Source organism: Telmatherina bonti (genome assembly GCF_933228915.1).
Source record: "Telmatherina bonti genome assembly, chromosome: 12".
Taxonomy (NCBI): Eukaryota; Metazoa; Chordata; class Actinopteri; order Atheriniformes; family Telmatherinidae; genus Telmatherina; species Telmatherina bonti.
Window position 1 is genome coordinate 2,403,422 of NC_136610.1, and position 14,927 is coordinate 2,418,348.

Here is a 14,927-nt window from a genome sequence, read left to right on the forward strand (position 1 = left end):
CTGCCTGCCTGAAGACGTGGACATGTGGCGTCTCTGCCACGCCGTCTCCTGTCTGTCCACACGCTTCGGCTGCAAACAGAGGCTGCATCCCAACAGAAGGGTGTACAACACACAGGCACACATACACACCTGACCGGCTGCTAATACTAGCTCTAGATATACTAGAACAGTTATCCTGTTGGACCAAACCCAACCTTATGAAAAAGATCCCGCATAGATCACAGTTAATGTGGACTTCAGGGCGATGATGCGTCATGTTTCTGTCTATCATCTCCAGCAGGACACACCTCTCCACAACCACACAAGCATGCTTTAAGCTGCTGCCTGCTGGTATGATCATAAAACCCCCGAAGAAGAGCTTCCCCTGAACTCTACCACTGCTTTGATCCACACTGTATGCGTGTGTGTGTGTGTGTGTGTACACGCTAACTGACCGTACTCGGCACGTAGATGATCAGGAATGTGAGGCTCGTATCCTTCTTTCTCTGGAACCTCATCAAAATCATCTTCCTCCTCCTCCTCCTCTTCATTTGACGTTGCCTTCATCTGAAACAGAAGAGCAAAATTTGGCTTCTGTATGTGAAAACTTCCACTGAAGACCTCCTCCTGGACCTCCTCCTAGACTTCCTCCTGAACCTCCTCCTGGACCTCCTCCTGGACTTCCTCCTGAACCTCCTCCTGGACTTCCTCCTAGACTTCCTCCTAGACTTCCTACTAGACCTCCTCCTGGACCTCCTCCTGGACCTCCTACTAGACGTCCTCCTGGACCTCCTCCTGGACCTCCTCCTGGACGTCCTCCTGGACGTCCTCCTGGACGTCCTCCTGGACGTCCTCCTAGACTTCCTCCTAGACTTCCTCCTAGACTTCCTCCTGAACCTCCTTCTAGACCTCCTCCTGAACCTCCTACTAGAACTCCTCCTGGACGTCCTCCTGGACGTCCTCCTGGACGTCCTACTAGACCTCCTCCTGACCCTCCTACTAGACCTCCTCCTGACCCTCCTACTAGACCTCCTCCTGAACCTCCTACTAGACCTCCTCCTGAACCTCCTACTAGACCTCCTCCTGAACCTCCTACTAGACCTCCTCCTGGACTTCCTCCTGGACCTCCTGCTGGACCTCCTCCTGAACCTCCTACTAGACCTCCTCCTGAACCTCCTACTAGACCTCCTCCTGGACCTCCTCCTGGACTTCCTCCTGGACCTCCTCCTGAACCTCCTCCTAGACTTCCTCCTGGACTTCCTCCTGGACCTCCTCCTGGACCTCCTCCTGGACCCCACCCAAGGAATATTATCATTGATACCCAAACCTAAGAATGACTTAGCTATTGAAAACTCGTGCCTTATCTGTGTCCTAAAAACTGATTACGTAATGTTTCATCAGTATTTGCAAAAAGACTCAAATCTATTCTAGACCCACTAAATAAAGAATCGCAATCTGGATACATGCAGAAAAGGCAGATTTTATAGACTGGACTCCTCCTGCCTGATGAGTTTTTGATGATGTTTAGAAAATTCTTATTTGGCTTTCATTATGTTTTTATTCTGTCTGTAAAGCGTCTTGAGATGGCATTGCCGTGATTTGATGCTATATAAATAAAGTTGAATTGATTAGTGCAATGAAAACCTTAGATAATAATACCAACTGTTAAATCAAACTTTTAAAAAAATCCTCCTGCTAATGAAAGACTGTCCTTCTGCAATCATCTGTAACGCTCCAGTTAAAAACAATGTCACACCTTTGCACTATGAATACAACTCCACACAACCTTCCACCGACCCACAACATCCAGAGTTGAGGTCAGCAGCTCCCCACCTCCACTGTACACAGTGTTGATGGAGCACTGCTTCCCCCTCCTGAGCCGCCGGATGGTGGACCAGAATCTCCTCGAAGCCGTCCGGAAGTCTTTCTCCATGGCCTCGCCGAACTCCTCCCATGCCCGAGTTTTTGCCTCGGCGACAGCCGAAGCCGCATGCCACTTAGCCTGCCGGTACCCATCAGCTGCCTCCAATAACAAAACACCATTTGGGTTCAGAGGGGGGGGACCATGCCTCCCAATCACTCCCCTCCAGGTCTCACTGTCATTGCCCACGTGAGCATTGAAGTCCCCCAGCAGAACAATGGAGTCCCCAGAAGGAGCACCCTCCAGCACTCCCTCCAAGGACCCCAGAAAGGGTGGGTACTCTGAACTGCTGTTCGGTGCATAAGCACAGATAACAGTCAGGACCCGTCCCCCCACCCGGAGGCGGAGGGAAACTACCCTTTCATCCACCGGGGTAAACCCCAACTATAATTTCTGAAACTCCAATTAATATTTATGAATTAAAAGATGTAATGTAACAGTAACCAACGTGCAGGATCTGACAGGCTGTTAGGTACATTTCAGATGATTCAGGTGTGTTGAAGAACTACAGGGAATACCTATTCTTTCAAAACTGGTTTGATAATCATGTACTGTTAGTAGATCAGCTCTTCAATAATGATAATTATAATAATAATGATGATAATTGTGGAACTAATTTGCCCTTTTATTAGCAAAATTCAAGTATCACTTTCATAAATACATATTTTACAAAGTCTAATTACAATCCCATTCAAGTGAAAGCATCTCAAAGCTTAGAATGACATTCATAAATACGTAGGTCATATTCATAAATACATAAGTGACAAGACAGGTATGAAAAACATGGAAGAGAAAAGGCAATGATAAATAGGGAAAAAGACTGCACACGATCCTCAGTTGACGAACGAGTTCCGTTTCTACTTCTGTGACGTAACCTGAAATTTCACGTTAGTTAGATTTTTATTCTTAAACACTCCATATTGTCCCCTTGACCACTAAATAACTATCTAAGTATATATATTATACATCATATTAATAGAAATACAGTACAGGTGATTAAAACAGGCACTGAGGTGTTGTCTAAGCCTCTGTGTAATGCGTCGTAGGAACTTTGTAACTTTGAAGCTTGCTCTGATTTTGTTTTATTTACATTTATTGAATGAGCGTCATAAAGTCGAAATGATTTAAGTCGAGAACAGCGTAACCCGAGGACCGCCTGTATACACGGGGATAGCGTTTACCAGACGGAGACAGTTACTGAGGGAAAGGGACTTCAGAACTGAGGTGGGGGGGTTGCAGCTTTTTGCTGAACACATAAGCTCATTCAGTAAGCTAACAGTAAAGTTTATTTTGGGCTTATGTTAGAAACAGGGCAGATAGTCCAGCAGCTAGTTTATCCTTCCGTTTGAGTCGCATCATTTCCTGTTACTAGCTGTATGTAACGGCAGAGACATTAATTTGTTAAATAGCTTGCAGTGGAGAAGCCCCGCTGTAACAGTTGCAGTTACTCTTCATAGAAGTCGTTCCAGCAGGTATTGTAGTTGCCTGTTCTGGTGTGTGGCTGTGGTGGGCGTGCCTAATTTCCCTGGCGTCTGGGTCTTCACCTGCACCTCATCTGCTAATCAAGTGGAAGTATATAAGACCAGCTCAGCCTTCCAGTCATTGACAGTCACAAGGGGTTGGGGTGGATGTCCTCCCTCTATTCACACCATTTCACCATGACATTAGCTGTTAGCAGTAGCTTAGTACCAAATATATGGAGGACATGCTTGTAACTAATCAGCATCAATAACAAGACAGAGTTATGTATTGTGCTGTGCCTCATCACCTGACAGGACACTGACTTGTGCATTGTTGACCTTTTCACATTTATGACTCTACACGGCTTCGGTAGTGGTAATAACATGCTTAAAGAAAGTTTAATAGTGTATAAAAAGCCTTGCATGTGGCTAGAACAGCTTATTATTCATCATTGATAGAGGAGAAGAAGAACAACCCCAGGTTTCTCTTCAGCACTGGAACCAGACTGACTAAGAGCCATAGTGCTGTTGAGCCATCTATTCCTTTCAACCTCAGCTGTGACGACTTTGAGTTTCTTTGTAAACAAAATAGTTTCTGTCAGGAAGGAAATCAGTAATAACCTGAACACTACTAATGCTATTTCATCTGCAGCAGCCTTAAGCCTGTTCCATCCTCCATGAGAAGCAAGAACTGAGTTCTTGTTCTCGAGGCTGCAAGAACAAGGAACAACGTCTTGTTCGGCAGGTCCATACATACTCCACGAGAAGCAGGTCTGCAGCGGGGAGGGATCACTGCGGGGGGCGATATCTGCTTTCTGTGCAATGAACCCGGTTGTTACCTCCGCCGAGGAGGTTGTTTTCACCGGCGTCTTTTTGCTCAAGATAACTTAAAAGGTTACGGAGGGATTTTATAAATATTTCAAGAGTTGTTGCAAATGTAAAAATGAAGAACTGGTGGTGATCAGGATCACCGTTTGGATCCAGGAATGTTTTAAATGGATTCTTAAACATTGTGCTTGGCGGAGGTTTCCGCTCTCAGAGTTTCTAGTTTCATATATTCAACGAGCAGCTTCGTCCGCGGCAGGGCGGGTCGTGCACGCGGCGGGTCGGGTTGTGCACGCGGTGGGGCGGGTTGTACATGCGGCTGGGTCCGAGTGTTTTAACACCACATGTAAAAATGTTGGTACTTTCTCACCACCTCGATCAGCTGTTTTATCAAAAGAATCCGTTCAACCTGTGTTTTAGACCCCATCCCAACCAGATTATTCAAGGAAATATGTTTCCTAATCAATACATCTGTACTGGACCTGATCAATACGTCTCTATTAATAGGATATGTACCTCAATATTTTAAGACAGTAATTAAACCGTTGCTTAAAAAACCAACTCTGGATCCAGGAGTTTTAGCTAATTATAGACCAATATCTAATCTCCCCTTCTGGTCTAAAATTCTTGAGAAAACAGTTTCAACCCAACTATGTTCCTATCTGAGCAGAAACAATCTGAAGAGTTTCAGTCAGGATTTAGAGCTCATCATAGCACAGAGACAGCACTGGTGAAAGTCTAATGATCTTCTCATGGCCTCAGATAAAGGACTTCTGTCTGGACTCATTCTTTTAGATCTCAGTGCTGCATTCGACACTATTGATCACAATATTCTGGGGATGTCACCTGATGCACTGAGAAGTACCTCGCTCTATTTCTCCAATATATTAATGTATAAATATATGCCAATATTGCCGTCTCTAACTTATTTCTCCTTTTTTCCGCAGGTCTTCCTGAATAAGTGCAGTTGTACATGTTGATCTGTCTTTCCTGTCCTCTCCACCCCAACCAGTCGAGGCAGATGGCTGCCCTCCCTGAGCCGGGTTCTGCGGGAGTTTTTTCCTTCCCACTGTCGCCTCGTGCAGCTCAGGATGGGGGATTGGATCCAAGTCATGACTCGATGCTATCAGTTGGTTTCTGTTATAGGATATGTATGAATCGGCTCGAAATGATGTGGATGTAAAGTGTCCTGAAGTGGCACTATACAAATAAAGCTGAATTGAATTAAACAGTGATGCACCAAAGAGTGCTACTTGGTTGTTTGCATTCAATTAACGCACCGCTGAGTAAATCTCACATACTGGCTTTAAGGGTGCATTCTCATCAGGAGAGTCCGCTAGACTCGGCCCGGTTGGAGATTCGGCCCGGTTGGGGACTCGGTCCAGCTGTAGGGGGGTGTATCCATGCGGACCGTGTTCACGCTGCACTTTGGTGAAACCAGCCAAACCAGTAGAATAATATCTCCCCATTCCCACCAGAGGTGGCGCTGCACTAGTATTTAGCAGAAGAGAGGACAAGACCGGCGTGAAGAAGAAAACTCTGTTTCCTCCACCTGCCAGTTAAACATGGAGACCAAACTATGGCTGTTTTGGGTTTTTATTGTGTCTTATGCAAGTATCCTGCAGAAATCCACTGCAACAATGGACGCAGTATGAACACCAGACGAGGCAGAGGACCCTTAACGCCATCGCTATGGATTTACCCACAATGCAACGCTACGCCACATGCAGGAAGGGACTTGGTTGGGATTCCGCTTCCTGTATTTGGTCCACTTGAAACAGACCGAGACCTGCGTTTGTAGGTGGACTGAGTACGCTTCTTTGGTCTGAATCAGAATTCTTTTGGCCTGTTCACATTTCCTTAAACAAAGCCTTAAACAAAGCGCTAATGTGATGTGATGTAAAAAGGCTGATGTGAAAGTGTCCTAAGACTAATTTAACACAAAGTTTAATCTCGTCGTCTCTCCAAAACATTTTCTACTTTTTCTTCTACCTGTTGACCATTTGCCAAAAGAAAAGCCCCCCAGCTATTAGATGCTTTCATGCAGTCATAAACTGCAATGTCTCCTCCTGAGCAGTAGCTGTATTCTTCCCTGCTATGATTGCTCTGGTTGGGTTTTTTTGTGTTTATTTGCTTACCTTTCAAGTTTAATATGTAATATACATTATATATATTCTTTGGACATCTGCTCTACATTATATCAATATGGTTTTACAAAATCCATCTCCAAGTTTTATGAATTTTATATCTTTCTAAATTGATTAAACTGATGAGATTAAATTACAGGTTTAAAAAACCCATGAACAAATGCTTGTTTTAGGAAACAAAATTAACGTGTTTGCTTCACGAAAATGCTTTCTCCCAAAATGCACATTTGTTTCTTAAAATGGGTTTTCATGTTTGCAAATGTGTTAAATAAAATATAAATTTGTTCTCAATATGCAAATTTGTTTCTAAATGTAATTTTGTTTGCAAATGTATGTGTCATTTTTTTTCTAAATGTGTTTTGCACTTCTCAGCCACTGTAGTTTATTATGCTGTAGTTTTACTGGTGCGGACCACTGGAGCCTAATTTATTGAAGTAAAATGAGTTTGGTCTGGTCTTTATGTTGGAGGAAACACTGACTGTTGGTCTGACTCAGATTTTCTATTCGTTTCTGAAGGATGTGATTGAAGGAGACGGAGTGTAATGATGCTGTGTGAGTCTGTGTGTGATGAGCTTCTATCAGTGCTAAGCTAAATTTATGGTTTTCAATTTCCTGGCAAGGTTGTTAGCCATTGGCTGAGCTACAATCCAGAACACAACACATACACAGGGAGATCATTTCCATTTCACAAATCAGTGTGTGTGTGTTATCTGCTACACATCCACAGCTGGGACACTGAGTATAATAATCACAGTGATTAGCATTATGAGGAGCAGTAAAACCAAACGTTAAACTAGCCTCCTATTCCCAGAGGCCTCATTTCCATTCATTTACTTCATCTGTGTGTGTGTTGCTGCTGATAATGCCCATTAAAATGTGAGAAATGGTTAACAAATGATGACTCTGAATGATTACGGAAACACGCACGTTTACCTCTGAAGGACAGAGTCGCTTAACTATGCTAACACACAGCTTCTGTAGCAGTGTTAGACCAATTAAAGTTCTTCATTTGAACGATCCTCAGCATCCAGTTAACAAGCGACTAAACAATTAAACCTAATTATCTGTCATTAATGCGGCCGTCCCAAAGACACCAGGCTTTTCATGTTAAATGAACACACACCTGCTGGCATCAAACTATGTCATCTGTGTAGTTGAAGCTACGCACAGAGAAGAATGAATATAGGTGGTAACAGAGGTAGGTCAATGCTAGCAAGGAGCCACACAAGAGAGGACAGAGTAGCGACCAGAGCTGTCATTCCAAACATTCCAAACCCAATACCCACACTAACAGATCAATATTCAATACCATCGCCGATGCAATGAGATATAATCAACAGATATCAGAGGAGAGAGACACTAACGGACACACGGATGGATGATGGATGGACGAATAGGTGGATGGATGGACGGATGGATGATGCAAGGACGGATGGATTAATGGATGGATAGATGGAAGGCCAAATGGATGGATAGACGGATGGTTTGATGATGGATGGATGATGGACAGACGGATGGATGGATGGATAGATGGATGGACGGACGGAGGGACAGATGGATGCACCTTTGGAGAATCCTTACTCCTGAACTCAACGGAGCCGAATGGAGCCAACCTGAACCACACAGAATCACGCCCAACCAGTTTCATTCCAACTTGGTGAATGTGACGGCTTGGTCAAGAAAGACACTTTTTAGCAGTTCCATGTAAGGCTGTGCAGCAACCATCTACCCTCTCCGTCTAGTAAATCATCTACTGCATATAGAAATATAACATTTATTTGTGCTCCCATAAAAACCACAAGTTCCAGAGGTTTTAGGTTCAATGGAGTGATTGTAGAAGAGTAGCGGAGTTTGGAAAACGTCCCATTTATATTTCCTCACTGTTGTCGACATATTGCTATATCCCATCAGGACACATCCTGCTGATTTGTCAGCTGCCACCTCCTTCCATCTTTAATCTAGTTTCTCTGCCTGCAGGCTCACCTGGTATCTGCTGCTCACATTTCAAGCTATGTTTGGATTGTCTGAAAGCCGTGAGGCTTCCCAATCCCAGGCGAGGCCGTATTTATTCCTCTACAGGAAATGGACAGAATGCAGTTAAACACAAAACAAACTTTCTCCATTTCTCCATGCTGCTGTAATTATTCATCCTCTCAGATGGATTCACACACAGATATAGTCTCTATGGGTTTTGTGCTGTCTGTTTTAGTCCAGGTTGGTTTATTCTGTTCTGATCAATGACCTAAGACTAAGAAGTGATCACCCAACTGGAGGAAAATCCTGCCCTAACATCATCATTTTTACCCTTCTTTCTGCCTTTTTGTCTCTAATTCAACCTAATTTAATCGTGATAGCATCGAGTGCTGTCACCCAGCCTGGCAGAGCTGTAAGTCTCACCGCAGGATTAGCTTTCCTCTATAAACATTTTGCTGACGGCCAGTGCGGCTAAAATATGGCCTCCATTCCACCACATGGCTGCAAGAGGGGCTGCTTTGCATTTTAACAGAGCTTTGGTTTATTCCCCTGGACACACAGAGAGAAAATCACACAGGAGATAAAAACAGCTTCTTTAAGTGCAACTCAAGCCTGTGCAGACAAATTAGTTGTGATGGTTTCAGTAAAGTAGAGCCATGTGTCAGAGTAATAGGAAAAGGACAGAACATATATTGGTTATTTTAACATTAAAAACTGACCCAGATCGAAATAAAAATACTCCCAGAGCATAGCTAAATAAATAAAAAAGCTAAAGGAGGACTGTGTGTTACTGTAATGGCAATGTTAACTCAAAAGACGGCGTGTCCAGAGAAGAAATCTGTCAGATTCAGTAACTCAATAATAAAGCTGATCATCGATAGGAACCAGAAAATGGTTTAAAAAATATATATATCAGAAAATCTGTTATTTTTTTTAGTCTCAATCCACCAACTCTCTTATTAAAAGTTACTTTAATGAACTGCAAAACCATATAAGTAAAGAATGTATCCTTCATTCAAACTTGACACAGTTTTGGCATTCCTCAGGGTTCTGGACTTGAACCATTTTGGTTTTTATTCCAAGCTTCTGTAGGACAGCATCATCAGAAAAACTCATATTTCTCCAGTTATGATACCAAACTTTATTTATTAATGAAACCAGAAGAAACATTTTGTCTTACAGAAATTACCTCTTAAAATTCCAGTCTCTCTCCTGTGCCAGTCTATCACTTCAAAACAATCCACCATAATGAGCCTTCATCATATTTACATGATAAGCGACACACTCGGTTGCTGACAAAGGAGGGCAAAGGGGGGCGGCTGTGGGAGTGTTGGGGACAAACGCCACCAAAGGCAGACTAACGGGCTGGTAGACAGGAAGACACACCTTGGACATGTCCAGCATGGAAGTCACATTTTACACACACACACACACACACACACACACACAACTATTTGTGAACTGTTGCAGTTTACTAAGACCAGCTGGTTTGTCACAGCTCAGGTGAAAAATGGAAAAATGGAAACTGCGAAAAATGAGGATCTATGAGGGGGTGTCAAACGAGGGCCCCTATCCTGCAGGTGTGTTGGAGCACAGGAACAACAAGCAGCTTGGTCTGGTGAGGAGCTGACCTGAATGGTGACCACGACTCAGGTCATAGGTCAGCATCCTTCTGACACCTCCACAGGTGTCTCCTCAGCTCCTGCAGCATCTCTATCCTCGTTGCCTCCCTTACGTAAGACTCTTATCCTTTATAAAAATGATGTGAGGGCGCTGCTCCGGACAACTGCTCCCCTGACTTCATTTGTCTCTTGGCAAGTTTGATGGCACTGTATTTAAAAACCCATTCAATCTTATAAACCAAAAATTAAATGTAGTCGACTGTGATGGGCACTCAGTGCATCTGCTATTTATATGCTAATGTACACTCAGCCTGCCAAGGTCTGGCAAATTATTACTGCACGGCTATAAGTCAGGTGTACGGCATGGGGGGGGGGGCGCGCTCACACACCGAGGATGAGGTGAAGGAAATGGGGAAATGAGAGTAGAAGGAGGTGAAAAAACCTTTGGAGATGTCTCCATTGTCTCCCCAGACAAGCTAATATAGCTCTCCACCTGACTACACACACAGTGGCAACATGATTTCAGCGTACATTTAAAGCTGGAAGAGAAAATGTATGTTGGGAAAACTGAGTGTCTCTGATGTCTCTGCTACAGCTGGACATTTCCTCTCAGTGTGCACTGAGAAACACTTTAATGAGCACTTTACACACACACATCCAGTCCACACCATCTTTATCCGATTATAACACTAAAACCACACACACACACACACACACACACACACACACACACACACACACACACACACACACACACACACAGGTAAATATCGGTGTGTCCACAGAGATCTGGTGGTTGAGTCTTCCTACTGGGAAAGTTCCAGTGTTTGGTCTCGAACTCAGTATGTGTGCAGCTAAAAGCAGGAAAGTAGTGGCCAGTATGCCAGTTCATACCAAGACAAAAAGGAACAGTTTATGGCCTAAAGAACAATGGGAGTGTGTAGCAGCAGGAAACATTTTACACTGCTGCACCACAAACCTGCAGCAGAGCAGTTCTGCTGAATTTGTTCCCAACAAAGTCATCTCAGGGTCCTTTTACCACCAAGCCAATCCACTGTGATCCAATTTAAATCCACTTAGACCAGTTTATGGCAGCTGTGTTCAAACACTCCAACCATAAAATAATCATCAAGCTCAGGAAAGCAATGATTTAATCAGAATTCGCCTTTCATTCAGTCCTCCGTGCTGACCACATGCATGGCGGCGGCGGCGGAGAAGACAAACCTCGGGCAGAAACCAGCACAACCGCTTGGAGGTGGGAATGAAAACACTGAAAAAGTTGTGTCAACAGAGCCAATAAGTGCTCCAAAGTTTTATCTTTATTCCACAGGAAGTTCCCAAATGTAAAAAACCAGGACAAGAAGTAGCCCATCTGATTCCAGTGGCATTTAGAGAAACACCAAATGAAGGAGAGAAGGAAGGAAAGCAGACTTTCATTTGTCTCCTTGTCTATAGGTGAGGAGGTGATGCAGATGCTGAGCAGTGAAAATGAAAAGAGATGGTTCAGAAAGTGAAGATACTGCAGACGAAGTTAAATACGATGAGAAACTTTGCTTTTAAAAGGTTGGACCCGATCACCGGCGATGGCAACACGATCCCACTGCTGCACCACCTGAGCTGCTGGAGAAGCAAAATGTCTGAAGATCTCCAGATCCTCAGGGAAAACTGGGAAAGATGGACGAGTCTGGAGCCAGATTTCCCTGGCAGACGCTACCTACAGGTACTAGGGCAAGAAAAGGCCAGAAAACCTGCCTGATGAACAAAAGTGTGAAATGAATCCAGTCACTTCTGGTGGCCTTTTGTCTGAGGAAAGAGCGACATCAGAGTGGTACTTCCTAAACTAACAGCTTTAAACACCACACAACCTTTTCCCTCCGTGGTCGGAGGAAGCTGCTCATCTAGAGGTGAGATATTCTATCAGGTTCCTGCTCAGACTGAACCCATTTATCTAGAAAACACTCCGTTGTGATTTCTTCCAGGCTAGTTCTGGATCAATTTTTAACCCACTGGTGAGGAGACAGGAAGTCTGATTTGAACACATCTTCAGACTAATTAGGCCGAAGCTTCCAGCGGAGTCTGACCTATTCAAAGCTTCATTTGCCACAACATCCCACATCTCTATTACCACCTTGCACTTCTATTCATTATTACCTAGAAAAGATCCCATGGGACCCCCCCTCTAATGAGAAAAAGCTTTCCCTACCCCCTCCCTGTGCAGCCTCTCCCTATTACAACCCCGCCACCCCCTCTCAGGCCCCGCTGCAGCCCGTCTCTGGGGAGCAGTCAGCTCATATGATGTATAAGGTGACATCTTTATTCTGCTAACCTAGCCTGGCAGGTCTATTTGTCGGCCCGTAGCATTTCAAACCTTTCCCAGTGACAGAGCTTATTCCCAACTGTCTGACCCCCCCGCCCCCTCTCCCACTTCCCAGCCTGTCTCAATCTATGATTAAAGCAGTCGTTATTATACCTCCCACCCGCTGCCAAGCTGAGATTACAGCGTCTCATCTCAGTCTCTTATTCCAGGTTACTGAAGGACTCCTGCAGGCTCTGAGATGACATCCCAAACCTCCAGCGGTCACCACCGTGAGACCAGTTACGCAACGCTGGGACCACCAGCAAACAGCCCGGCCCAATCCACAGCCGTCCCAGACCGTACATCACTTCCTGGTTCCAAGCCATTCCTCTCTCCCGTTTCAGACCTCTGATGGAACCAGACGGCCATCAGCAGCAGGAGAGGTCCCACTCTGGGCCCCCCACCTCCCACTCTGGGCCCCCCACCTCCCACTCTGGGCCCCCCACCTCCCACTCTGGGCCCCCCACCTCCCACTCTGGGCCCCCCACCTCCCACTCTGGTCCCACTTCCCTCCATTTTTATTTCCCAACGCCACACGTCTTCTAAACATTCTTCTATCCAGCAGCAGAACAGTAGAGCAACACTAGAAAGCGTTAGTATCCGAGGCAGAATGGATGTGGGGAGGACCGACCACCAGAGGAAAGAAACAGAGGAATGGTCTTTGTTTATCTGCAGAAAGAAACAGTGCTGTGATAAGATGGGTTATCAGGAGGAAACAAGGCTTCGGCCTGTATGAATGGAGCCCAGAGTGGCTGATTTCACTCTTAAAAACAGAGGTGTTTGAATAAACCCAGAGGGCCTGTCCCCTCCTCAGCACAGCTCTATGCTTTCAGCCAGAAGTCCTCAGTACATGCATAAGGAAGCCCCATGCTTCACTTCTTTCATTTCCATTCAGCTTTCTAAAGACTGATGTTTGGGGATGGCATCCGAGAACAGAATCATCCACCACATCAGGAGGGAGATTTGTCTGACTGAAATTAAAGGATGAAAACATCAAATGTTGCTTTTCTTTCAGTTCAGTAAGGAGTCTGTATGTTCTTCAGACCATCAGAGGAAATCAACCCAAGGATCCAGCAGAGGGCACTCTGCTCCTGGTCATGTCTCAGAGGAAGCTCAACATGACAACGTTGCTTCAAAACAGGAGGAAATCAGCAACAAAGTCCACCAAAGTAAAAAAGTCACAGCACCAGTCGGTCTGAAAAGTGATCTTGGGAATATTTAGGATTTTTTTAAACGGTAAAATAAACTTAAACTTCACAGAGCTATATGTCTTCATCATTTTCATCCCCAGCAGTTTGCATCAACTCCAGAGAGAGGATTCCAAATGCTGACTACAAACTTTATCAGAAAAACAACGAAAGAATAACAACAAAAATATCAATGATAAAACTGTCCAGAGCACCTTCTAACACTGAGTTTTTCTCCAACACAAAGCAGAGGTTATTATATTTTGGATTCAGCTTTTTCTACTACAAAGATAAGCTAAGCTAAAGCTAAAGCTAACTAGCCAACCAGACAGACAAAATAATTAAATAATGAAATAATTATAAATGTTTTATATCAATTTAATAAATGACAAATGACTCAATTTGGCGGAGTTTTGTTGACTTAAAACACATTCAATTCATTGTTCATAAAATAAATTATGTGTTTAAGTCTTTTTAGTACCTACTAAGATGTTCAATGCATTATATATTTGATTCACTAATCATGAAATTACTTCCAAAATTATTAAAAACTTTATAAAAAGATGATAATTATTCTTTCAGGTTTATTTCCTATATCAATCACTAGATGATACCTTTTCATTCTTCCGTCCATCATGGAGAGGTGTTCAGAAACGTGGCCCATCGTAAACCTTCCAACATGCAGAGTTTAAACAGGAGAAGAGTCCTACCGCTCCATGCCGACACCTCCACGCGTCTCCTCAGTAAACAAACCTCTCTATAAGCCTCCATGGAGCCGTCCTCCCTACTGAGAGGCCCGCTGAGAGAGAAAGCAATCGTGTGACGTGTCAGCAGTCCGACGGAGAAGACCCGGTAATAGAAGGCCTTTTAAGGCTAAAAAGGAAAAGCTAATTATGATAAAGGGGCTGTAAGTTGTGTGGTTATCACAGTGCTGATGCTGCAGACTGGTCCCTGACAGTGATAACCAGGCAGAGCCAGAGGCCCGCCACTCTATCACTGTCACGCTACTGCTCTGCTCAGCCAAAGATGGATTCACACGCTACAACTTTTATACCTTTTCCCACAAACACATTAAACTGATTCCATCCTTTGTCTCTGTATTTACCAGCAGACTGCAGACATTTTTACAGCTCTTTTTTTTTTTTTTTTTTTTTTTTTACACAAGCAGAAAGCTCCTCATCGCAGTAGGATGACTTGACATGTACAACATTAACTCAATGATCACCCATTTGGATCCATTTTGGAAGAAGCTGTATAAGGATGCAGTAAGATTGGCCAATAACAGGGTACATCAGATGTAGTCCCATTGAGACATGGTAACATTGATGAGATCTGTTAAACCACTCTCAGTCTCTGGAGCATTAAAAAAAAAACACTTCACCACCATCTCACTACTACCAAACATCTCCAGAATGGGTTTATCAATCTCTCCATCCCCATCAAGACACCTCACTGC

General features: G+C 44.1%; 1 protein-coding gene across 1 annotated transcript in view; it reads right to left on the bottom strand.

Moving 5' to 3' along the window:
* uvssa (UV-stimulated scaffold protein A) overlaps positions 1–14,927 on the bottom strand; it is a 66,216-nt gene that overhangs the window by 37,851 nt on the left and 13,438 nt on the right. Inside the window, exon 10 of the mRNA XM_079249698.1 lies at positions 435–546. Within this exon, the coding sequence (XP_079105824.1) occupies positions 435–546 (112 nt within the window). The remainder of the gene's footprint in view (positions 1–434; positions 547–14,927) is intronic.